The 26949-nt window shown below is 39.9% G+C and overlaps 1 protein-coding gene across 24 annotated transcripts in view; it reads left to right on the top strand.

Moving 5' to 3' along the window:
* Positions 1–26949, top strand: part of LOC106996441 (myomegalin) — a 219802-nt gene that overhangs the window by 35636 nt on the left and 157217 nt on the right. For all 24 annotated transcript variants that reach the window (XR_013398911.1, XR_013398909.1, XR_013398910.1 and 21 more), the window contains exons 2-3: positions 13309–13364; positions 18633–18784. Coding sequence is in view for 21 of the 24 variants with exons in the window: in XM_028847190.2 (XP_028703023.2) it covers positions 13309–13364; positions 18633–18784 (208 nt within the window). In the remaining 3 variants the exon portion in view is untranslated. The remainder of the gene's footprint in view (positions 1–13308; positions 13365–18632; positions 18785–26949) is intronic.

The raw sequence follows: 26949 nt of genomic DNA, 5'->3' as shown, positions 1-26949 counted from the left end.
TTCTGTCTCAAAACAAACAAATAAATAAATAAACAAATTTTGAGAGCCCCAAACAGGCCAGACTCTGTGCTAGATGCTAAGAATAAAACAATGAATGCAATGAATGAGGCTGGGTCTCTGCCTTTGAAGGCTTTACATTCTCATCATCTGTAATTTTAATAAACACTAAGGCAGAGATATGCACTGGCTGCTCTGGGTACACGGTGGATAGGGGATTGAAAGAATAAAAATTAACCATAATCGATAACATTTATTAAGCTTCCATTGTGTGCTAATCCCTTTGAATATTTAATTTACCTAATCCTTACAACCCTATAAGGTAAATGTTACATTCATTTTTAAGAAAAGCAAATTGAGCTTTAGAAAGATTAAATAATTTGCCCAGAGTGACACACACAGCTGAGAAATAAATATAGCCTTGAACTGTTTAGTTCCAAAATCTATGCTTTTATTTTAGTAGAGTTTTGTAGGTGACTCAGTTTATGACTTGCTTCCGAAGCTAGCTACTTGCTCAATTTACCCACAAAGGACAAGGTGCTTTGTATTTTAGTTCTCAAAGTTAGATATGCTCTACTCCCAGCTACACATCATCTGCCCCTCTGCAGTTCAATGGAAAGGCCCCCTACCCACTGGGGCTGTTACCTGACTGTTGCTAAACTCACTGGTTAAATCAATTGGACAGAGCATGGTTGGCTCTAGAGTAGCAAATTTTCTATGAATATACTGGCCTTACAAAAAGCTGATTTGGTCACCAGCTTTCAGACTTATTTCCGTGAACAGGGCGAGGGTTGTCAAAAGAATAAGCTCATGGAGCTGATGAAGAACTTGATGATGAGGGGAGGTTTTCCCACCCGGCAGGGCCGGTGTCAACCAGGCAAGCCGCTTCTACTGCTCTAAATTTTTAGCATCCACCTGTCTGGACTAGCAGCTCCCTACGCCTTCTGCTTTAAAGATTATCTGTATTTCAGGATTACTGTTTGTATTAATTTCCTATTGCTGGTGTAACAAATCACCACAAACTTTTTTTTTTTTTTTTTTTTTAGATGGAGTCTCACTCTGTCGCCCAGGCTGGAGTGCAGTGGTGCGATCTTGGCTTACTCACTGCAACCTCCGCCTCCCAGGTTCAAGGGATTCTCCTGCCTCAGTTTCCCAAGTAGCTGGGGTTACAGGCACATGGCACCACACTCAGCTAATTTTTGTATTTTTAGTAGAGACAGGGTTTCACCATGTTGGCCTGGCTGGTCTCAAACTCCTGACCGGAAGTGATCCACCCACTTCGGCCTCCCAAAGTGCTGGGATTACAGGTGTGAGTCACTGCGCCTGGCCAAATCACCACAAACTTAGTGGCTTAAAACAACACAAATATACTGCCTTAAAGTTCTGGAGGTCAGAAGCCTGAACTTTGGTCTTGGGTTAAAACCAAGGTGTCAGCAGGACTGTGCTCCTTCTAGAGGCTCTAAAGGAGAATTTCTTCCTTGCCCTTCACGGCTTCTAGAGACTGCCCACATTCTGGGTTCATAGCCCCTTCCAGCAATGCCGTCACTGGCCTCTGCTTCTATCATCACATCTCCTTTGCTCATTCTGACCCTCTAGTGTCCTTCTTACTAGGACTCTTATGATTACATTGGACCCAACGAGATAATCCAGGATAATCTCCTCATCTCAAAGTCTTTAATCACATCTGCAAAGCCCTCTTTTGCTATGGAAAGTGGCATATACACAGGATCTGGGGATTAGGAATGTGGACATTCTTATAAGGCCATTATTTTAGTCTACCATATATTTCAATGCTGAAAAAATCATTACTAATTCTCTTCCCCATTTCAGTGGAAATGTTCTGGTTTCTAGCATATGGGAAAGCTGAGTAAATGTCAGGTGAATCATATATGAACATTATACAACTTCCCCGAACACATAACTCAAGAAAAGAGTGAACTAGAAATGTTTAAGGGCAAGCTGTAAGACCGAAGGTTAGAAAAGGAAAGCAAATTAGTCTGTTTTGCTTTGTTTTCTATTACCCTGCAATATGATTTAATAAAATGCAAGCATTAATTGCATTTGCCTGCTGTATCTGTGAAAATTTGGAAAATGGAAGTAACATTCAAGAAAAGTAATGATCTGGTTTCAAAATTTAAGAATTTTGACTTTGTTTCTTTTCTGAAGTACAGCCTTCAAGCAAGACAAGGTGTCCATTTACACAGCTATATTGTACTTAACAGATCTCCATTGATAGCTTATTTGAATTTGTTTTTCTCTGTATAAATCTTTAGCCTAGAGGAATCAGGGACATTTATTTTTCTTTCAATTCATGGTGAGTTAGTAGAGAGTCCTGTTTACAAAGACATAGTTACAACCAGAGATATATGGCCACTGAAGTTAAAGTGGTTAAGTGATTTGCTGGCGTTCACACAACTACTATGTGTTGTATGAAGGCTTAGTTAATTCCAATATCTTTACTTATTATGGTGCTGGTGCTTTGCATGTAACACTTCATATTAGGAAAATGCTTGTTTTCATAATTCTTTTACTGAAACATCTTTGGAAGTTGAATTTCCTGTTTAATATTCAGCACTGCTAGCAACTAATTATCTGAATTTTAAGAAGGAAATTCTGCCTTGGAAACTCTGGCATACTTTTAAATGGGCCTATACTTGGATTTTGGCTTGGGTAATTTGCCAGAATCAATGGTTTCACTCCTACATGCTTATTTTCTGCATACTAGATCAGTCTGGACCTGACTTCCCCAACCCCCATTTCTTTCAGCTACATGCTAGGACTATGTTTAAAATACCTAAAGACTGGGAAGGGGTTGTTTTTGTCTCAGAAAGGATAAGTGACTCCTCATGGTGCCCTCCCCATCCTGGGAGGCTCGCCTGACTGTGGCTGAGGGATCATATTTTCAAGGCTAGGTGGAGTTTCCATCCATTCAGTGGATGCCCCAGGACACTACTCTTATTGAAATCTACCCCCATTTTATAAATAAAATTCCAAACTGGGCTCAGAACATTCCACAAGTTGTCTCTGGCAAAAATTCAAATAGCATTTAAAGTTAGAAGAAAGTCCAGAATACAAGAGATGTCATAATGACCCAAGGTGGCTCTATGCGATTCTATTTTAAAACACTCAAATGCACTGAGGACTTGTTTTCCTCTGTCTCGGAGCATTCTCTGAGTTCTGTGGCCAGCAAGACAAACATGATCTGAATTTCTTTTTTCTGAACCCTTATGGCTAAAGTGCTAAATTAGTCGTAGACTATTTATAATAAATTGTATAATAATAATGTTTTATTTTCATAGCACTTTCACAGCCTGTGATTCATCTTTTCTTAATCTGTCTCATTATCTTCAGTCCTTTTCTGCTTGTTACATCCCACAGAAATGTCTTTCTTTCTTGTTTTTTCCAAGGCCTGTGAGGGAAGAGGTAACTTGCAGCTAGTGTCTTCTTATCGTGGTCATGGTGGAAACGGTGTAAAGAAACAACTTCTGACATATAGAAAGCATTGACTGGCCTGGTGCGGTGGCTCTCACCTGTAATCCCAGCATTTTGAGAGGCCAAGGTGGGAGGATCACTTGAGGTCAGGAGTTCGAGACCAGCCTGGCCAACATATTGAATCTCCATCTCTATTAAAAATACAAAAATTAGTGGGCATAGTGGGGGGTGCCTGTAATCCCAGCTACTTGGGAGGCCGAGGCGTGAGAATCGCTTGAATCCAGGTGGCAGAGGTTGCAGTGAGCCGAGATCATGCCAGTGCACTCCAGCCTGCGTGACAGAGCAAGACTCTGTCAGAAAAAAAAAAAAAAAAGGAAAAGAAAGCATTGACTGACAAAGAGAATTGAATAATTTCTATCATTTCACATAATTTAAGAATGAATTTATTTTCCATTTCATAATGTGGTATATTATAATTCATAATGTAGAATAACATGCTGTGGATTTACAATATCTTTAAATCATTACCCTATCCCAAAGCATGTAGATTTCCAATTTTTAACTATTACAAATAGTGCTTGATAAATATCTAGGTGCATAAAGCATCTTCTTCCACAGCGTTATTTTTTGAATCATAGATGTTCAGAAGTAGAATAATTATGTCAACATTTCCAGGTCTCGAAAGTACATTGCAAATTTCTTAAAGTTATAGTCTCATAAGAAGGATATTTCATTCAATTTAAATCTCTTTTTTAAGACCTGAATCCCTGTATTGTAAAGAGGGAAACTGAGGCACACTGACATAAAGTGACAAACCCAGGTGAATCAATAGCTCCATTTCCAACTTTTACCCTTCTGTAGGGTAAAATGCTTCACTGTTGCTGTTAATCTCTATTACTATCCTGAAATGTTTCCTGAAATGATAATAAACAGAAAATTTTAACATAAGAAAGTAAAAGGTAGATGTAAATTACATCAAAACTATGTATACCTATTAGGATGTCTATTACAAGGAAAGAGAAAATAGATGCCATGTTTGGTTAGGGGATTATGGGGAACATCCTTTATATGCTGCTTTTAACCTAAGTCAACACAGGTTTTTATCGCAGGAAGAAGTTCACATTTGTGTCTACCAAATGACAACATGTAAAGTTTGGAATTTAGTTGGTTTTAGGTTTCTCTGTGTATTATCTGGAGGTTTTATTTGTATTACTTTCTTGTATTACTTGGAGATTTTCAGGTTATTGGCACCACAGGAGCAGCATTATTGCCAGCAGACCCAGGGAGCCAGTTGTAGAGTCATTGTGACTTAATTCACCCTGAGCTAAAATTATTATGAGTGGGCCTTAATAGGCCAGTTGTTCCCACCTACACATGTAGCCTTGCCTTTGCTGGGATAACTTTGTGTACCCTTCAGAGGTTAGATTCAGAAGTACCTCCTTTTGGAATTATTTTTAGAACCTAGGTCTGGGTGTTTTCTGTAGCCAGAACATGCTCTGCCTACTCTGTTGTAGCATGTAGCTGGTTGTTTAACTTGATATTTTCCTTACTCCAAGTTTATCGGCAGAATAGTAAGTCTACAGCATCTAACATTGTTTCTAGCACTTAGAAGGTCATCTATTAAGAACTTTCCAGAGAACATTCCCCAAAAGGCTGATGGGAATGTCTGTTTGGTGGGTGTCTCTTTATTGTAGAATGGATACAGCAGGTTATCAAAGCTTGATGCCACTATACATTCAGATTGTATTTATCATTGTTTAAGAAATATGCATCTTGTTTCCTCACTTATGGGAAAAGAAACAAAAAAGAAAAAAGAAAGAAAGAAGCAAAGAAAGAAAGAAAGAGAGAGAGAGAGAGAGAGAAAGAAAGAAAGAAGAAAGAAAGAAAGAAAGAAAGAAAGAAAGAAAGAAAGAAAGAAAGAAAGAAAGAAAGAAAGAAAGAAAGAAAGAAATATGCATCAAATTCCTATGATCTAGACTTCTTTAATGCTGGACAGATGACAGTGAATGATCTAAAAACCCTCCCTTCCAGAGACTGACATTCTAGAGGGGTCACTAGGCATGCACATATTTCATGGTTATACCTTGACCTGACAGTGCCTTAACTCAAATTCACTTCAGTATGCTATAAGCACAGCCATCTTTTGTAGCTCATCTTTCTTCCAGATTTTCCACCCTTAGGATCTCTAATGCTGAAATTATACTTTTTGACCACAGGTCAAGTCCCCCACTTCCTCATTCTTTCTGAATGTTGTTTATCTCGTCATGTATTCCAGTTCCTCAACTCTCTGTATCTTCCAAGCCATCTGCTCTTTATTCACCTCCATACTGAACCTAGACGTCAGTGTCAGCTCTTTGAATCATGTTCTCAACGCTGCTTTAGAATCTCTCACTGCCTTAACAATCTCCCCTTTTGGTAACCCTTAGTCAATTTTATTTTAAAATCCTAGAGGATTCTATGAGTGTTGTTTTAGTATGCTATAAAACCATACTGAGGGCCGGGCGCGGTGGCTCAAGCCTGTAATCCCAGCACTTTGGGAGGCCGAGACGGGCGGATCACGAGGTCAGGAGTTCGAGACCATCCTGGGTAACACGGTGAAACCCCGTCTCTACTAAAAAATACGAAAAACTAGCCGGGCGAGGTGGCGGGCGCCTGTAGTCCCGGCTACTCGGGAGGCTGAGGCAGGAGAATGGCGTAAAAACCCGGGAGGCGGAGCTTGCAGTGAGCTGAGATCCGGCCACTGCACTCCAGCCTGGGCGACACAGCGAGACTCCGTCTCAAAAAAAAAACAAAAAACAAAACAAAAAAAAAACCATACTGAGAAGAAAGACTCTAGATTCATTCTTACTAATCCTCAACAGATCTATAACGCTGCTGAGAAATTCTCCTCCTCCCACCTGCCTCTTTCCCCTGCTCCTCCTTCCCTGACTCTCTTCCTCTAAAAATGTATTCCTCACAACCTTTGATTTCCGTAGTGTAAATAAAAACAAGATGAAAAACTGTATGTTCAATATTATTTCTATTTGCAGAATTCACACAGGCAAATAAACTGAAGAACAACTAAAGTAAATACATAAAAATCTTTATCAATGTTGCCTTTAGGTGGTAGGATTTTAAAAATTATTTTTATTTTTCTCTGTACACTTTTCCATTTCCCAAAATTTCTACAAGAGTCATGTAATTCTTTTAAAATCATTAAAAATAGACATTGTAAAGAAAAAAAAACAAATATTATGTGAATATAAAAGGTGGAAAGGGGAAAAAAATCACCTGTTTCTTAGCATTCAGTCTAGGGGTCTAGAAAGATTGAGCCAACTGCAATATACTCCAGTGCCTTGTGGATATTAGTTGTTAATGAAAACAGGATTGCAGGGTGCATTGCCAGGACCAAAAGCAAAATGCAAAATGTAAGTTTCAGAGGTGGGTGGAGAGACCATACACCATCCCTGGGTGATGTGACTGAATCCAAAGCAGGTTATTTTCATGTCTCTTTTGAAAGAGTGATATCTGTGTCTTGGCTGATGCGGGGGAGGTAGATGAAAATTTATTAGATATTTGGATATGTGATGACCTCAGAAGGCAAAGTGAAGAAAAATAATTACTTACTTATTAAGGGGTTTCTCTGAACCTTGATGAATAGCATCAAGAAAGTAATGTTAGTTTCCTTATTTTCTTTAGGATGAAGACTTAGTGCAGGACCAAAACCAAAACAAAACAAAGATCCTAAAGCTTAAAGAAGTTGTTGTGGATGCACAATGATTTTGTAGCTCACTGTAGCTATTGGGGTCTTAGCACTCCAGAAAACAGCCTCTCAGAGTGATGGTCACTGTCAGTGAATAGACTTTGAGTGAAGGGTGTAATTGCAGCCTGTACTGGAATAAAGTGGATGTTTCTGGATCAGTGCCAAGTCAGCCCACACTTAGTCAGCATGCAGAAGGAGGCTCACCGTGATGCTCTCTCTGCTCTGGGGGCTTTGCCAATTAAGCATCCTCATTTGCAGAGGTTATAATGATAGGTCTGGAGATGAGAAAAAATGGTAATCTCACTGTATTATATAATAGTCTTAACGTTCTGCATCTGGGCCTTTTACCCTATTTGCATCTGAATATGTGTTTTTGCAATTCTGGTGCCACATTGTGGGAGGGTATTTGGCAACATTTGGAACACAGAAAATATATCCAGTGTCTCTCCTTGGCAAGAGAAAAAAAAAAAAAGTCTGAGAAGTCTCAGAGCTTGTTCACTAATGCCTTTTCCACTTTAATTGTTTCTGTTTGCACCACCTTTCCTGTCTTGCAGTTTATTCCCTCAGGTAGGGACAATGCCAAGTGTTATCACAGGAGGGGCTGGAGAAAGGTGTAAATATTCTGAAAAAAGTGGGTTAGAGATAGAGAAGTATAAAATGATGGATGACTCACTTTGCACGATAGGACCTATATAAAAAGTCACACTAGCCACTTCCCTTTTGGGATTTTAATTATTTTGTTACATGACATCTGTTACACCAGTACTCAAATACTCAAGTGTAAGCTGTGCCCATCAGGGATAAGTTGATAGTCAAAGAAAAAATTTGTGTCAGGGTTTGAGACAAAAATTCCATCTCATTAGTAGAGCAAACAGTCCACCCTTCCTTTCGCCTCAGCTTCTCAGGGGTCAGTTCCCTGGAGTCAACACAGGTACAAAGGAGGTTCCCAGTAAATGTGTGGTTAGAAATAGGGCGTATTGGGAAGAGTAAAAGTTTGGAGTCAAATAGATATAGCTTTCAAGTTCAGGCTCTGACACTAACTAGCTGTGCGATCTTGGGCAAATTACTTTATCCTTCCAAGTCCCTTGTTGATCCTCATCTGTAAACAGGGATAACAGTACCTACTTCACACGATTCTATGACGACTGAATGAACTGATGCCTAGAAAAGTATCAGGCATTCAGTAAATTTCAGAGGCAGCATTGGTGGAGTGGTGATGGTTGTCCATGATAATAATATGTTCATTTAGGCCGGGTGCAGTGGCTCACACCTGTAATCCCAGAACTTGGGGAGGCCGAGGTGGGCGGATCACAAGATCAGGAGATCGAGACCATCTTGGCTAACACAGCGAAACCCAGTCTCTACTAAAAAAAAAAAAAAAAATACAAAAACTAGCCGGGCGTGGTGGCAGGCACCTGTAGTCCCAGCTACTGGGCAGGCTGAGGGAGGAGAATGGCGTGAACCCGGGAGGCGGAGCTTGCAATGAGCCGAGATCAGGCCACTGCACTCCAGCCTGGGCGATGAGCAAAAAACAAAAAAAAACCAAAATAATAATATTAATAATAGTATGTTCATTTAATACAAGATTAGTATTGAGGAAAATTCCAGCGCAAGAAAACCTCTAGAATTGTAAAATTATGCACCAGCAGTCCAGAAATTAACTGTAGATATCTTTGTTTTTAAGTTGACACTATTTCTGGAATCTTACCATTTATAAATTGTCAGGGCCAGAGCTTCACATATCAAAAAATAGGCCACAGTTCCTCTCATTCTGACCCTTTTGTGTTTGCCATAGTTGAATATAGCTGTAAATTAAAAATAGGAAAAGTGGATCTTGGAACATTTGAAAGATTTATTCAATTTGAAACAGAAACCAGCAACTCATGTTAAATGAGCTCCAAGAATATGGGAATTGGAACAGAATCTGTGTTTGGTTCAATGCCTACTCCTGTGAGGACCCCAAGGAAGAGCAAACTTCAGCAGTCTTGCTGTCATGCCACATGCCCCTCACTGTTTGAGAGGCCACGCCGAACCGAATCATTTCCAGAGTTCTTCTTTTATCAAGGTCATTAATTAGGAAGAATAATGTAAATTAACTAAAAATACACTATTCAGCTTTTTAAAAATAAGAATTAGCCTTTTGGGAAAAATAGTAAAAAGAAAAAAAGGGGGAGGATGCTCAGTGTATTTTCTACCATTCTAAACTTGCGGCCTTTTCACTTCTCTGGGTTCTTTTCTAGTTTGTTTCTATGGGTATTTGCACAGTGATGTAAATCTTAACCCCTTTCTTGCTGACATTATTTTAAATAATTTTGGGGGCTTCTAAGCTATACTGTTTGAGGAGGGAGGTGCAAATGAAGAAACAGTTTCACCCTTGGCTTTCCTTCATATTTCCACCTGAGGGTGAGCGCTCGGGCAGGAAGGCTTGAGGTGGGGGAAAGGTAAATAGGAAGTTGGAAGATGTCCTAGGAGGCAGTTTAGGGCTCCTCAGGCTGGGGGCAGGAAGATGGAGGGGGCTGTTGTGAAGGGGAAAACAAAATGAAAGCCCCCTGAACACATCGTTCATCTTCTTGTCATTGGGTCTTTGTTATGTTTCCTTGTATATTGACGCCCATTCTTTAAGACCTAGATTCGGTGTTCTCTGTTTTCTGTAAATTTCCTAGACTCCCCCCGCCACAACCTTGCCCCAGCCCACTCCCCATCAGGACAAAATTAATTGCTATCTTATTTATGTTCTGAAATCTCTGTTAAATCTAATTTTTCTAATAATTATCTCTCTGAGTCATACTCCTGCTTCCCTCAATAGATTCTGAGTACCGAGACCACAGGGTATATATACTGTGTTTCTTCACTCTGACCCCCTTCCCTTGGGGAGCATCAGATTCCTTTCTAACTTGTGGAGCAGCTGAGTGAGCCCCTTTCTCTGGCAATAAGAGAGGGAACTTGAGCTGTTAATAGAGCTAAAGTGATTTCTTAAAAATCTCCTGAGACACTGAGAGTATGCTTATTAACTCAGTACCCATCTAAAGTGACCTCTCTATCCTTCCAGTTATTGATTCATATCGGGCAGGCAGTGTGCTCAGAGTGGATGTGGGTGAAGCGGGAAGGGTGAGGTGTCTGGTAGGGCTGATATGTATTGCTATGTTGTAGCTTGCTCTTGACCTATCATGAGTAATCTACAGAGCAGAGAAGATTGAGTGAGATCATGTCTGGAAGGTACCCTGGATCCTTGGACAGTATTAAAATGGGTTTTATGTTTAAGCATCTATTAGAATAGAATTGCATAATTACTGCAAGGAACCTTAGAAATTCATGTCCTTCTTTTATAAATATTAGAGAAAACTAATACCCAGAGAGGTGAAAGTGACATACAAGCCAGTATAGTAGCTTGTCACCACAAATTAATTAATTGTGTGTTGAAGCCAATGGGTTTCTCAAGACTGAGTCTTAAGAAAGCAGAAATGAAATTCTGTCTGCACTTGGTCTGTACTGGGGTAACAGCATCAGAAGCCTGCAAGATGCCAGACAAGTATCATAATTAAGTGAATGAGGGACGACAAGGACAGGGAGTGGCAGGAACTGTGGCAAACTGGAAAACACATCCCTGTCCTGTGTAAAGGGGGCAAGTTATCCCCCTGTGTGGGAAGGCAGGCACAGTGTTGGTAGACCCAGTCATTTCCCAAGAGCAGTTAGAAATGGGTCAAACTTGTGTGGGCTGAATAAAGCATGTCGGATGGGCTGAATTTGGCCTGAGGGTTGACCTTGCTCCTGACAGCAGATGCAGCCACCTTTGTCTGTGGACTAGGCAGAAATGCTCAGTGAATAGCAGCAGCTAAGTATAAATTTTTTCCCCACAAATTTTTTTAAGACATTGTTCTGGTTGATAGTTTTGACATCCTTCTATTTTACCTCCACAGAGGGGAGTGTGTATGTAGTACCTTCCTCTTTGGCATTGTTTACTCTCAGGGAAAGCTTTTAAGGAGGAGAAGGGAAAGAGGCAGGGGGCCTGGAAGGATCACAAGCTGGTGATCTACTTTTAGATATGAAATAATTGTCAGGTGGCATGTGCAGCCCAATGTGCCCTGTCTGGTATTTTCATGTCCATCTGGGACTTAACTAAGTGAAGATTTCTGCCAAGATCCAGCCCTGAGGCAGGGAAGAAAAAACCACCAATTTCCAAGCAAATGCCAGATCCTCCTCTGCCTCCCTGTGAATATCTTCTGGCTTTTAAAAAGAGGAGTCCTGCAGGCTGGGCGTGGTGGCTCACTCCTGTAATCTCTGTACTTTGGGAGGCCGAGGCTGGCGGATCATCTGAGGACAGGAGTTTGAGACCAGCCTGACCAATAAGGAGAAACCCCATCTCTACTAAAAATACAAAATTTGCCAGGCATGGTGACAGGCGCCTGTAATCCCAGCTACTGGGGAAGCTGAGGCAGGAGAATTGCTTGAACCTGGGAGGCGGAGGTTGTGGTGAGCCGAGATCGTGCCATTGCACTCCAGCCTGGGCAACAAGAGAAAAACTCTGTCTCAAAAAAAAAAAGAGAGAGAGAGAGAGAGAAGTCCTTTAAATCTCTGTTTACAGAATTCTTGGGAGCCCTCAAGAGTTTAAAGAATAAGCTATCTATTGAAAGCATCTTTCTGTAGGGCCATTGCAATAATCTGTTTCTGACTTCCCCATTAGACAGTCAGTTGTCAAGACAGTAGCTGGCCGCCCTTTAAAACATTAGTCACTGAGTCCGTCTTTCTTTTTGATTCACAAGACTCTAGTGGCTAAATGCCTCCCTGTGTCCTGAAAGGCTTCAAACAGTCTGTGCCCTCTGCCCAGTCCTCCCATTACTTCCCTGACCTCGCCTCCTACTACTCACCACGTGCTCACTGCGCCCAGCCACTAACTAGTATGCTCCCTCTTATGGGCCTTTGCATTTTATGTTCTCTGCTTAGAAGACTCTTTCCCTAGAGACCTCCATGCCTATCCTTATGGCTTCATAGAGCAGCCTTGTCTACTGAAAATTGCAATCCCCTCTACCTCCTCCTACCTCCAGCTCTCCCTATCCACATTCCTCACTTTACTTTTTTTAATAGCATTTGTTTCCAAGCGCTACTATACAATTTATTTATTCGTCTCCCCTTACTGTAAACATTCCATGAGTGCAGGTATTTTTGTCTGTTTTGCTCACTGCTGCATTTGTGGAGCTTACAACAGTGCCTAAAAACATAGCATGGGCTTGACAAGTATTTGTTGAATACATTTTGAGATACTGTCCCCTCTCTGCTAGGGATGGTGGTAAATATTTACTATGATGAACAGACACACCTCTTACTACTGAATCATGGTGTTATTAACATTTCCACTCATAAACTTTGTCTGTTTTTCAAGGTTTCTGTGTCAATTCTACTTTCTAAACATATCTTGAATTTTTAAAATTTCCCCTTCGTTAAACCATCACAACTTCCTATTTGGAATATAGACTCTCACCATCCATTTTTGCCCCTCCACAGTCTCACTGTGTAGAGCCAGAATGCAGCTAGAATGACCTATCTAAAATATAAATCTGATCATTACCACTCTTTCCTTCATTTAAAATCCTTCATTGACTTCCCATAGCTTTTCACACTAGACTCAGTAGCCTTACCCCATACCACAGGTCCTGCATGGCTTGGTTGCAACGTTAGCTTTCTTTGTTCCTCTAACAGGCCAGAGTCCTTTCTGACTCGGGGCCTTTGCTGTTCTTTCATGGTGGAACACTCTCCCACTCCCAGTCTCCCATTCTACACCTGGTTGACATCCTCCCATCTACATTTAAACGTTCCTTTCCCTGAGTTTCTCTGAGTCCCTGTGCTAGTTAAGTTCCCTCTGCATTTTCCTTCACAACATTTACTACAATAGTAGCTAATACTTGTGAAATTATTTAAAGGCTGGCTCTCATGTACTTATTGAGAACAGGAACTCTTCTGTGGTGTTTGCCTTTGTATCGCCAGCACTTGACACTGTCCCTGATACATAATAGAAGCTTAGTAAATACTTGCAGAGAGATAAATAGAAACAACAAATAGGTAGGTGTCTTCTCCTCGATCCCTGGGATTGGGAGCCTTGTGGGGTAGTATCTCATTCATTAATGATGTGTTTCTCTCCACAGAGATTATTTTGCAGAGGATGATGGGGAGATGGTACCCAGAACAAGTCACACAGCAGGTAAGGATGCTATGGGCCTTGCCTTGTTAAATTCTTTGTTTCTTTTATTTATTCATTTGTTTTTCTTTTGAGACAGGGTCTCACTCTCTTACTATGGATGTAGTGCAGTGGTGTGATCATAGCTCACTGCAGCCTCAAACTCCTGGGGTCAAGCTGTCCTTCCACCTCAGCCTCCTGAGTAGCTGGGACTACAGACATATGCCTAATTTTTAATTTTTTTTTTTAGAGATGGGAGTCTTGCTATGCTGCTCAGGCTGGTTTTGAATGTCTGACCTCAAGCAATACACCCACTTCAGCTTTCCAAAGTGTGTGGGAGAAATTGGCACTTGGCCAATTCTTGGTTTTCTATTGATCATAATTCTCTTGAATTATGGCCTCTTTAGATTCATCATGGCAATATCTTCAAACTTTTGTGCATTTCCAAATTTGCACATACTACTGTAGCAATTTCACACTGAGAATTATAAGCTAGATATAATTCTATGTACTGAGAAGCAGCACAGTACAGTAAATCATTACAGATACTTATGTGAATTCTTCATACTTTTAATGATTCTGTAATTGCAAGGCTAAACTCACTTGTACAATGATTAAAATAAATTATGTTACTAAAATGAAAGCTCTATCTTAATACACCATTAAAATGTGTATAATAGGCCGGGCACAGTGGCTCAAGCATGTAATCCCAGCACTTTGGGAGGCTGAGGTGGACGTATCACCTGAGATCAGGAGTTCAAGACCAGGCTAGCCAACATGGTGAAACCCTGTCTCCACCAAAAATACAAAAATTAGCTGGACATGGTGGCCCATGCCTGTAATCCCAGCTACACAGGAGGCTGAGGCTGGAGAATCTCTTGAATCCGGGAGGCAGAGGTTGCAGTGAGCCGAGATCGTGGCACTGCACTCCAGCCTGGGTGATAGAGCAGACTCAGTCTCAAAAAATAAAACATAAATAGATAAATAAATAAATAAAATGGGTATAATAATAATGTTAATCTCATACGTGAGATGGAGAAAAGCTTTTAGTACAGAGGTTGTCAAGGAATAAGCACTCAGTATCTTACCTATTGTACTATTAATGTATTCCTAACAAGAGCACAATTATTAGTGCGCTAACATTAGACAGAGATCTACTTGAATTGCAAAACCAAAGAGAAGATAACATTCTTTTGGGGTCTATTTTTCATAAAACTTGTTCTCAACCTGAGGGTTTTACTTCCTTGCTAAGTTCTTTGCCTTTTTTGTAACAGCCTGGAAGCACAGATTGCTTATATGCACAATTTGGAAAAAAGTTTTTAATTTGAATAAGTTAAGAATTTCAGAGTCACTTAAAATTAGTATTTGAAATTGTGTGTTAAATCCACAAATTCCAAGGGTTACTATGCTCAACATTTTAAATGTCAATATTCTACATTTTGAGGCAAAAATTGAAGGACTAGGGCAAAAATGTGAGGGGAATGGATAAAATGCTTACTACATATAAGACATGTGGCAAGGTGCTTTTATTTATTATTTTATTTAATCCATATAACAGCTCTCTAAAGCAGATATTATTATCCCTGTTTTTACAGAGGCAATATATCAGCAAAATTAAGAGATTTGCCTAAATTCCCACAATTAGCAAGTCGTCAGGATTCAAATCTAAGCCTCAAGGCATTGCTCTTTCTATCATATCCACCAATCTAACTATAAAGTATTGTTATTCTGTCTTATCAAATTATCTTCCCCTTAGTAGTATATTTAATTTCACCTAAATGTGGAAGAAATCATTTTTTCTATTTACATTTATTTATTTATTTATTTATTTTTGAGACAGAGTCTTGCTCTGTCACCCAGGCTGGAGTACTGTGGTGCCATCTTGGCTCACTGCAACCTCTGCCTCCCAGCTTCAAGCAATTCTCCTGCCTCAGCCTCCGGAGTAGCTGGGATTACATGCGCCTGCCACCACACCTGGCTAATTTTTATAGTTTTGGTAGAGATGGGGTTTCACCATGTTGGTCAGGCTGGTCTTGAACTCCTGACCTCAAATGATCCGCCTGACTCAACCTCCCAAAATACTGGGATTACAGGTGTTAGCCACCATGCCCAGCCTCTAATTACTTTTAATTAAAAATTTTGCATTTACTTAGAAACATTCAGAATATCACCAAAACAGGTGCAATATCATCATAATTATTTTATTATTTGCTATCGCAGAGTAGTATGCAACTAACAGAACAATTATATTGGGTAAGCTGCATGAAAAACAATTGAGCAAAAAAAATAATATCTCCATATATATATAATTGATTTGTGCTATGCACCAATAAAGCCTGCTTTAAATTTCTGTTCTAGTTTAAACCCCCACACAGTACCAGGCAAGGTTAGTGGCTATTGAAAATATCATTAAGGACAGGGTTATCTAAAGACACACTGGATACTACATTAATTTTGCAAAAATAAAAGACAGTGTACAGTGTTCAGTTTAAAAACAAATGATATGATCTTACAATTCAGTTTTTTTCTTTGAAATCAGTGGTGTAATGGGGAGTTAAATACTTTTAGGCAAAAACAAACTCATACACACACACAAAAAAAAACAAATTTAAAAAACAAAACAAAACAAAAGCCTCTTTTAAAATCACCCCATTGACTATCATCATTTTTTCTTCACCCTTTTCATCTTTCTATTCATCAATGTCTTTCCAGTCCTTTTTTCTTTCTTCTTTTTTCTTTTTCCAGTTTTTCCAACTTCCGTTTTCCCTGCATCAGACTTTCTTTTATCCCAGAATACAGCAATAGCCTTTATATCTATGATCTTAAAAGCCTTTCTTTCCTCAAGGCTGTATATTATCTGCAGCAGTAATTCTTCATTTCTTTCATTTCTCTCAGTTTCCTTACAACATCACCAATGAATTAGCCAAGATGTTCTCCTGTGCTCTTCTGGGGCAATTTTCAGAACAAAACAAGAAAAAGGAGATCCCTTTGGTACATTAGAATCCTGGGACTTCTTTTCTCTCTCTCTCTCTCTTTCTCTTTCTCTCTCTCATTTCCTTGCAGAGAGAATATAGATTTTTGTTTCTTTCTTATAATGGGCCTGTTCACCTTCACCCTGTCTTCAAATTTTTTCTTTCTCTTTAGCAGAAATGAATTTCCATCTTTTCTGAACATAAAAAAAAAAGAATTCTAAGAAGTTGACTGAAGCATCTGGGTGCTTTTTCTTGGGCTCCTTCTGGCAAGTTGGCAGAATGAAGGAAAGAAGGCAGGGAAGGAGGGAGAGAGGAGGGAAGGAGGGAGGGAAGGAAGGAAGGAAGGAAGGAAGGAAGGAAGGAAGGAAGGAAGGAAGGAAGGAAGGGAGGGAGGGAGGGAGGGAGGGAGGGAGGGAGGGAAGTGGAGGGAGGGGAGGGAAGGAAGGAGGCCGGCAGAGAGGTAGGAGGGAAAGAGAAAGAAAAAAGAAAGAGAAAGGAAGAAAAGAAGGAAGGAAGGGAGAGAGTGAGAAAGAGAGAAAGAAAAAGAGAAAGAAAAAGAGATAGGAAGAAAAGCATGCAATGGCATTTTACCTCTTACTGCCTTGGATCTCCTTTGCCCAAGTGTCTAGTTAACTTTTCCTCAGCAAGGCAGTCACCCTGTACCTGTTTTGCTTACTTGCCCTGACACTGTCTGTAGAGCTTAATGCTTTGCCATGATTGTCTTCTTTCTTATTTAAAAAGTAGTTCCATAGTAAAGGTTCATTATTTCCTTCCGTCAGCCAAGAAAGTAATGTAGCTTTCTATGTTTTCTACCTGAGTCTGTAACTCCAACCCTGCCCCAACATGGAGTCCTCTGTGTACTTTGTTTGACAGAGGCTCTGATTTCTCATTCTTTAACAACGTTACTTTTCAAAAGCAAGCATAGGGTTAATTACAGCTTAGACTCCACTAGGTTCTCCCAAAGCAATGCTTCCATTGGTTAATGGAGTGATTGAATCTCTGACTCTTTACCTGTTTTCCCCACTCTCAGACCTGTTGCAATCCCTTTAATTGCTAAAGTAACACAGTAGTAGCATACTGCTAAGAAAGACAGATGGAGAAAATATGGGATTGGTTCTGCCACTTTTTAGCAATGTGATCTTGGACAAGCAAACTTTCTGAACCTTTACTTATTCATCAGTAAAATGGATTTAATAATCACTTATGTCTATTTCACTCATTGCAGCGATTTCATAAATGAAATAATTCACGTGAAACTATTTTGTAATATGTAATGCCCTTTAAATATGTTGGTTGTTACAATTGTTACTATTACTAAATAGTAACCTGAAAAATTCTCTGTAGAGATATTTGTAGATAGAGTTTGCTAGTAGCTTGGTTCTTTCCTTTAGACTGTTTTGGTTAGCTTTTGTTATGTGACAAACCATCCCAAAACTTAGTGACTTAAAACAGGGGTCAGCAGCAAACTACAGCCCATGGACCAACAGCAAACTACATACAGCCCATGGACCAACAGCCAGTTTTTATAAGTAAAGATTTATAGCCACACAGTCACACTCATTGATTTACAGATGGTCCGTGTCTGCCCCGTGCTACAGTGTAGAGTTGAGTACCTGTGACAGAGATGATATGACCCACAAGCCTATAACACTGTCTGGTCCTTTAAGAAAAAGTCTGCCCGCACCTGGCTTAAAACAACAATGATTTATTATTTCTCACAATTCTGTTTTGGCAAACTGGGCATTGTCACTGCTGGTCTCACTTGGGATCACTCAACTGGCTGCAACATTCTGATGGCTTGACTGGTACTTAAGATCTCAGACAGCCTTGCTGACATGTCTGGCAGGTGGTGACTGTCAGCTGGGGCATCTTCACTTCCCTGAACAGCCTTTCCTTCTCCGGTGGGGTAGACTGACTTCTTCACAGCATGGTTGTCTTGGGATGCTAATAAGGCAAGAGCAGAAATGCAAGGCCTCTCAAAGCTAGTCTCTGGAACTCATACAGTAGCACTTTTATCATATTCTGCCAGTCAAGGCAAGCCACTTTGCCAACCCAGATTCAAGAGCTGGGGAAATAGGCTTCATTTCTTGATGGCAGGAGTATCACATTGCAAAGGCATATGGACACAAACTAGTTTGATTCACTGGGGATGGCTATTAATATGATCTACCACAGGCTGCTTTATGTAAACTTTTTCTATGTGGCCTAGATTGAGTTTGTATTTTGCAGAAACTGAATTCTGCTGAAATGTGCCAGTCAGAATGATCCTAGTGCCATTATTATATAAACCTTTTTTGTTGTTGTTCTGTTTCACTGACAGCTTTTCTTAGTGACACTAAAGATCGAGGCCCTCCAGTGCAGTCACAGATCTGGAGAAGTGGCGAAAAGGTCCCCTTTGTGCAGACATATTCCTTGAGAGCATTTGAGAAACCTCCTCAGGTACAGACCCAGGCTCTTCGAGACTTTGAGAAGGTAAGTCATGTGAGTGGATAATTGTTATCCCAATTAGAAGCAGTACTATGGAATAGTGATGTCTTATAAAAATATGACCAATGGATTGGTCTGGATTATGGATGGTATTATCATTGTGGTGTCTCTTTCAAGAGCATGTGTCCCAATAAACATATGCTCTGTTAGCTGTGTGCTGGGGGGTGTGGTTTATGGACCCCCTTGCCTGTACAGCAGCCCCCCCTTATCTGTAGGGGGTACATTCTAATACCCCCTTTGGATGCCTCAAACTGCGTAGTACTGAGCCCTATATTTACTATGTTTTTTTCTATATATACATGCTTATGATAAAGTTTAATTTATAAATGGTTAATGAGATTGACAATAGTTAATAATAACATAGAACAATTATAACAATATACCAGCATTACTACTCTTGCACTTTTACATTAGTAAGTAAAATAGGAGGTACTTGAACACCGCGCTGTGATACTGCAACAATCTGATAACCCAGACAGCTACTGAGTGACTAACTGGTGGGCGATGTATACGGCCTGGATGTGCTGGACAAAGGGATGATTCAAGGGTGAGATGGAGCGGAAAGCACGAGATTTCATCATGCTACTCAGAACAACGTGCAATTTTAAATTTATGAGTTGTTCATTTCTGGAATTTTCTATTTCATATTTTCAGACTGTGGTTGACTATGGGTAACTGACACCATGGAAAGCAGAACTGTGGATAAAGGGGGACTAACGATACCAGTAAATGCTGCCTCATCACCTATACCCTTGGCTTACTTCTCAGATAAACTCAGGAAGTTTAAATGGCATTCTGAGAATCTGTAGCTGCAACATAGTGAGCCCGGGAGTCCCAGTCCAGCAGCTAGTATTATATTCTCTGTTGCTCGCTTAGACCTCTCTCGATATCTAGGAATTGTCTGCAGTATGCGGTGGCGCAGTAACAACCGTTTGTTTCTCAACAAGAATCTGATAATGTTGCTTGAACCTCCTGAACTAGGGCTGCATGCTCTGCTTCTTCATATGTTTGTTCTTAGATTTGACCAAAAACAATAACTGATAATGTAATACAGATTCCCCAGCTCCCTGTGAGCTGGGTTGATCCCAGGAAGTCTGTAGAAGTTACTGGGTTTTAAATAGCCCAGAAACAGGCAGCTGGAATTTCTTACACTCCTGTGCTCTACAGAAAGAAAGAAATAGCTCTTTGGTGCCCCCTCAGGGATACCCAGCGAGCAGGTCCCACGTAAGTAATGTGTAAATTGTAAAATACTGGGGTTTCTCTCATTCTGGAATTGATAACTTTTGACAGAAAAAAAAAATAAAGTAAAATTCTAATTTCAAAAATGTTTGCGTTGACCTGGGTTTACCCCATCTCTCCTCAATTTGTAAGTAGAAATATTTCACCAATACTTTCTGTACATCCTACCAGATATTTCTGTGGGCAAAGAATATGCACCATATAACATGTGCCTAATAATTATCAGCCTATTCTTCATCTTTTTTGCTCAGCGTTCTCATGTATACTGTGTGTATTTTTTTTAAAGACACGGAGAGTTTGCATGATAATTAAGAGGCTTTTGAAGACTAAACCTCTGAACAGCTGTGTGGTGCTGGTGGGGGGAGCAAGGATGCTAACACCGCAACCCCCTCCTTTTTTTTTCACCTTTTGGATCTGCTGTGATGCAGAAAGGGTGAGCAGAGCTGCAGAGCTCCTCAAAACTGTGGGGTGCTCTCTAAAGGACAGCCAGCCTGCATGTTCCCTTTCATTGAGAGATGACTGGAAATATAGAAATAAGCAGTGTCACCTCCATTGAAGGAATGCATTGAAGGAATGCAGATATAAGGCCCAAAGTCCTTTTCTCTTAAAGTTTAGGTCTAATATGACAGATTAGTTCTGATTTCTCAATGCTGGGAAACACTGACAGAAACCAAGCTAAGATGCAGGGAAAAGGCCAATAAGAGATAGTTTAAATCTCTCTGTGCTATGTGTCAAATAAAAAGTAAATAAAGAGGCTACAACCCACTTCAGGCTTGATCAGAAAGTCATTGCCAGTAAATCATGCAGTGTTGTGTCACATGTTTGTTCATTTTTTTTTTTTTTTTGAGACGGAGTCTCGCTCTGTCGCCCAGGCTGGAGTGCAGTGACCGGATCTCAGCTCACTGCAAGCTCTGCCTCCCGGGTTCACGCCGTTCTCCTGCCTCAGCCTCCCGAGTAGCTGGGACAACAGGCGCCCGCCACCAAGCCCGGCTAATTTTTTGTATTTTTTTAGTAGAGACGGGGTTTCACCGTGTTAGCCAGGATGGGCTTGATCTTCTGACCTCGTGATCCACCCGCCTCGGCCTCCCAAAGTGCTGGGATTACAGGCGTGAGCCACAACGCCCGGCCATGTTTGTTCATTTTTATATCCATTCATCCATCCTGTGGACTCTGAATGACAGCACCTAAAATACAAAAAGCTTCCATGAAAGGGTTTAAAAATTAGAGAAAACATTGGTTAGAAAAAATATAGGAGAGATAGGAACACATTCCAATGCCCCACCCTAAAAATGGTAAAATACTAAATAACATGGTATTTTCTGTAAAGTTTAAAATATGTAACATGTAAATAAATAACATGGTATTTTCTGTAAAGTTTAAAATATGCATTCAGTAGCCTTGGGATATAGGACGGGTAGCAGTACTCAGAGAGAGGAAGGGACATGCTAAATGTTTTTTGCCAGAGTAGGGTCGACTCCTCCAGGGCTTAAAGACAAAGGGATACGGGCCTGGAAGGAGCAGCCAGGAATCCCTTCTTATTTCATTTATCCGTGCAACAAACACATGATCACATTAAATGAGATACTTTAGTTCCTACCCTTAGATAGTTATAATCTGTTTGGAAATACAGACGTTGCATAAATTACAATATAGGATGGCAAGTGCTTTCATAGAGATAAGGACAGTACACTCTGAGATCTTGAAAGAAAATGTCTACTTTTATTAAAGGAATAGAGAAAGGCGGACATTTCTCCTGGGGGCTGCACATTGAGCACGGTCTCCAAAGCTGAGTTAGATTTTACTAGTCAGAGAAGTAGAGTATAATATTCCAGATAGAGGCGAAATATGGGGGAAGAAAAAGACATACGTTCATGGATTGAGCAAATAAGAGACTGGGCTATAGAGAGGTAAGGAAAGGAGAGTTAGAACAGGAGAGAAGTAATGTTAAAGTTACTTAATCTGTCGAAAGTAATTGTAATTGTTCAGTAATGTGGCTACCTCTAAAATGTTTGCTGATGTAGGAAATTCTAGAGAAAAAAGGCCCTTTGATTACAGGGAAAGAAATAACAGACTTAAAATGCAAATACTGGCACATTATGGAACCAAAACATAATTAGTCAATTAACAAGTGAAAATGACAATTATCATTTATGTTGGTGCAGAAAAAAGGGACAAAGATGGCAACATTTCACACATACAACAGTGTTTCTTTTCTTTCATTCTCCACCCACAACCAACAGCATGGTTGTATGTGTATACAAACTCCAATTGTATGTTTGTCAGGTTGAGATCAATAGGTATTATTTTCCATGATGAAAGGAGGGCATTGCTTAGCATATATGCTTCATTTGTATTTTTGAATGAGTGAGTGATTTAATTAATTTCCCAACCTTGCCAACTTCGTTGTGTAGGGGCTTTCCCCACACAGAGAATCCACCGATGAAGGGATCTTTATTCTTTTCAGCTCTGTAGACTTGAGCAGTGGGTTAAGTGCATCTCATAAGTTGTCTTATTTTGTCTTTATAAGACATGGAACAAGCATCAATCTCCCCATTTTTTAAGTGAGGGAACTAGGACTCACAGAAATTTTGACTTTTTCAGGGCCGTAAGTTTATGTACCATGATCATAAATCTGAACAGGTTATTGGGTCAGAAATAATTTTTACCTACAAATGGCCACAATGATGTGTTGAGAAAAATCCCTTGCCGTATGCTTTCTCACTGATCACAGCACCCAGCTGCAGCATTGCTGGGATGAGTGAGACTGGAGCAGCACATGCATAATACTGGCTAGCATTTGATGATCACTTTCTACGTGGCAAATATGGTTCTAAGTATGTGACAGCATTATCTCATTTACAACAACCCTGTGAAAAGGCATGATTACCAGTTAGAATGGAGATCATTAAAAAGTCAGGAAACAACAGATGCTGGAGAGAATGTGGAGACACAGGAACGCTTTTATACTATTGGTGGGAGTGTAAATTAGTTCAACCATTGTAAAAGACAGTGTGACAATTCCTCAAGGATCTAGAACTAGAAATACCATTTGACCTAGCAATCCCATTACTGGGTGTATACCCAAAGGATTATAAATCAATCTACTATGAAGACACAGGCACACGTATGTTTATTGCAGCACTGTTCACAATAGCAAAGACTTGGAACCAACCCAAATGCCCATCAATGATAGACTGGATAAAGAAAATGTGGCACGTATACACCATGGAATACTATGCAGCCGTAAAAAAGGATGAGTTCATGTCCTTTGCAGGGACATGGATGAAGCTGGAAACCATCATTCTCAGCAAACTAACACAGGAACAGGAAACCAAACACCCTATGTTCTCACTCATAAGTGGAAGTTGAACAATGAGAACACATGGACCCAGGGAGGGGAATATCACACCCCAGGGCCTGTTAGGGGGTGCGGGCCAAGGGGAGGGATAATATTAGGAGAAATGCCTAATGTAGATGACGAGTTGATGGGTGCAGCAAACCAACATGGCACACATATACCTGTGTAACAAACCTGCATGTTCTGCACATGTATCCCGGAACTTCAAATATAATAAAAAAAGAAAAGCCATTATTATTATTCCAATTTACAAATGATGAACTAATGGCAAAAAGAATAACAAAGGAACTTGCCCAGTGACTCGTGATTGAGCCTGAAAACACCTTATGTCTTTGTGACCTAAAGATAGTGGGTATTTCCTATGTTGGGGAACTCAGCTGGTGAAAAGTTTGGTGCTAATGAAGGTGTTGGCTTATTTGGAAATAGAATCACTAGTTCCTCCTATTTAGATTGATGCATATTGAAATTCTACCAGACTCCTGCCTTTCTAGGTAAACTGTAAATCCACTTTTGTCTTCCAATATTCTCTATTACATGATTTTTACTCTATTAATTCTGAACTGCTTGCAATTCAAAGCTATTTCATACTTTCATTTCTTTGTACCTGCTGTTCTCTCTGTCTGGAAAACCTTTTCTCTCCTATTGTTTATTTGGTTAAAGCTTACTTATCCTTCAAGATTCAGCTCAGGTGCCTTTTTACATTTATTTATTTTTTAATTTTAGGATGCCTTCTCTTATTCTCTAATCCCAGGATATATACCAAGACTCTAGCTCCTTGAGGACAGAAAAAACCTCTTGCCCATTCTTTTCTAGTCTCTAGAATATAGCATAATATAGTACATAGTAAGAACTCAGTAAATATTCATCAACTAAACTAGCTGAAAAGTATTAAAAATTAGATATCCTGTTGGATTTGTATTTCTTCTGCCTCTACTTGGTATTCACAATAAGTTGAATATTTTTAAGGAGGGTATTGGTGTGTTAATTGATTGGGTAGGATGGGAAACTAGGAAGTCAAGAAATGTACATTTCTTTTCCACTTTATTTTTTTTTTTATTGTTCATTTTTTTCGAGACGGAGTCTCGCTGTGTCGCCCAGGCTGGAGTGCAGAGGCGCGATCTCAGCTCCATTGCAACCTCTGCCTCCCAGATTCAAGCGATTCTCCTGCCTCAGTCCGCCACCACACCACACCTGGCTAATTTTTTGTATTTTTAGTAGAGACAGAGTTTCGCTAAGTTGGCCAGGCTGGTCTCCAAATCCTGGCCTCAAGTGGTCCGCCCTCCTTGGCCTCCAAAGTGCTGGAATTTCAGGCGCAAAGTATGCGCCTGGCCTCTTTTCCACTTTGAATGGAATGATAAAACTGAAAATGAAAAGGACAGGAGAGAAACAAAGTCTTTTTGAAATCGTATTTGACAGGATTTATTAAGATCACAATAGTAGCTAATAACAATAACTACTATCTGAGTGCTCATTATACACCAGGCACTTTTCTAGATATTTAACATATTTAATTTAGTGTCTTTTCAGTTCATTTTCCTAACTTATGAGATAGATATTATTTTTACAACCATTATACTAGTGAAGAGATCAAGGTTCAAATAACTTGCCCAAAGTTATATAAGAATAAAGTAACAGAGCCACTATAACTCCCATGATTCCAAAGTTCTTGGGGAAATGAAAGAACTCTCAGAGAAGGAGAGCATTACATTGGTGGAATGCCTGCAGTTGGGTTTTTTTACATAGAATCAACATGGCAGACGGTACAGAAAAGCCACAGAAGGGTGGGAGCCTTTGGCTATAAAATCAAGAGGGGGCGTCCACTGCCCTGTCCTGTTTATACATTTTTCTAATAATGTTGTCTTTAACAAGAAAATATCATCAAAACCAGCTGTAGTGTTTGCCTAACTGTACTCTGCAGCTTTCCCTGGCAGTCCGAATCTAACCGCAGTGAGTCAGCCTGTTCAGGTCCCACCCATCCTGGCGAACTTTTCCACTTGGATCTTGAAGTCTTTGGGGGGAAAAAAGAAAAAAAAAAGTGCTAAAAGCAAAAGGCTTTTTCATTTTGGGGAGTTTCTGGAGCTCTGGGTAACCTGTGCTAATTTAGGTTAATTGAGGTCCTGTCACTGCCCTCTTTATGTTCCACAGTTTTGGTGCTTCTTGAGTGTTTCTCTCTAATTACAACCTTGGAAAATGAATGCTACTGGTAAAGTGCATTTTTATTTTAAAAAAATGCATTCATTCTTCCAAACCACAGTGTCCCAAACATACTGGTTTTATTTTCATGGGTATCTTAAGACATGCAAAAAGTTATTAGGAGGCAGGGGGTAACTATTAAACTGGCAGCAATCACAAGTGCAGTTTGTTCTCCCTTTTCAATCTCATGTTTAAAAAGGGAAAGAGAGGTCTTCCACACACAGTCATTCCACAGACTTTCCGTGCAAAGTTTTCATTCCTAAGCAACATTACCAAAGTTAGGAATCAAATCAACTACTTTTTTCTTAAGAACTACAGAGTAAAAGGAATGCTTCTGAATGCCTAGAAGATACAAAGATGGACATGAGATTCCATTCTCAAAGAATGTACCATCTGATTGGGGCATAAAAAATTTAAATTATACAAGAAATTTAATTTAAATAACATCTAAGGCAATATTGAAAGAGATATTTCAAGATGGGAGTACTTGCCAAACTAACGTATGTTTTTAAAACTTAAATATGGCCAGGCGTGGTGATCATGCCTGTAATCCCAGCACTTTGGGAGGCTGAGGCGAGCGAATCACCTGAGGTCGGGCATTGGAGACCAGCCTGGCTAACATGGTGAAACCCCATCTCCATTAAAAATACAAAAATTAGCCAGGCGTGGTGGCATGCACCTGTAATCCCAGTTACTCAGGAGGCTGAGGGAGGAGAAGCACTTGAACCCAGAAGGCAGAGGTTGCAGTGAGCCGAGATCAAGCCCTGCACTCTAGCCTGGGCTACAAAGCAAGACTCTGTCTCAAATAAATAAATAAATCTTAAATACTAGAACATTTTTCTAATTTGCATGCGTGCATGTGTGTGTGTGTAAACTTTTCAAAGTTGTAAATATTAGCTTACATTTGGTTATACAATTAATAAAGAAACTTTATCAAAAAGAATGAAATTACAAAAGTTGGACAACCCTGAACATTCTGAAAAGTATGATTACCAACACAGAAAAGAGAGCAATCACTTTCACAGAGAATGTAGCACTTGAATTAGAACAATTCTTTTTGTAATTTTAAATTATCTGCTTTCTGTCTCCTCATTAGAACTTGTTGTCTTCTGTTCTCCATTGTTCGAAGAGAAGCCCTACCTTGCCTTCTGTGGACTTTGCAAAGTTTCCATTCTAATGATAATTTCCATTCCAATACTAAATTTAAAAAATAACAACAAAGATCATGATACCAATTAATATTTGTAAGTGCTTACAGTGTGCCAAGTTCTGAGAATGCACTTGACCTTATTATCTTATTCAGTTCTCCTAATAGTCTTCTGAGGTTGGTACAACCATTGTCTTCATTTGTAAAGAGAGA

Source organism: Macaca mulatta, chromosome 1, assembly GCF_049350105.2.
Source record: "Macaca mulatta isolate MMU2019108-1 chromosome 1, T2T-MMU8v2.0, whole genome shotgun sequence".
NCBI classification, from domain to species: domain Eukaryota; kingdom Metazoa; phylum Chordata; class Mammalia; order Primates; family Cercopithecidae; genus Macaca; species Macaca mulatta.
Note: the sequence above shows the minus strand (reverse complement) of the source record. Positions and strands in the feature narration are given on the sequence as shown.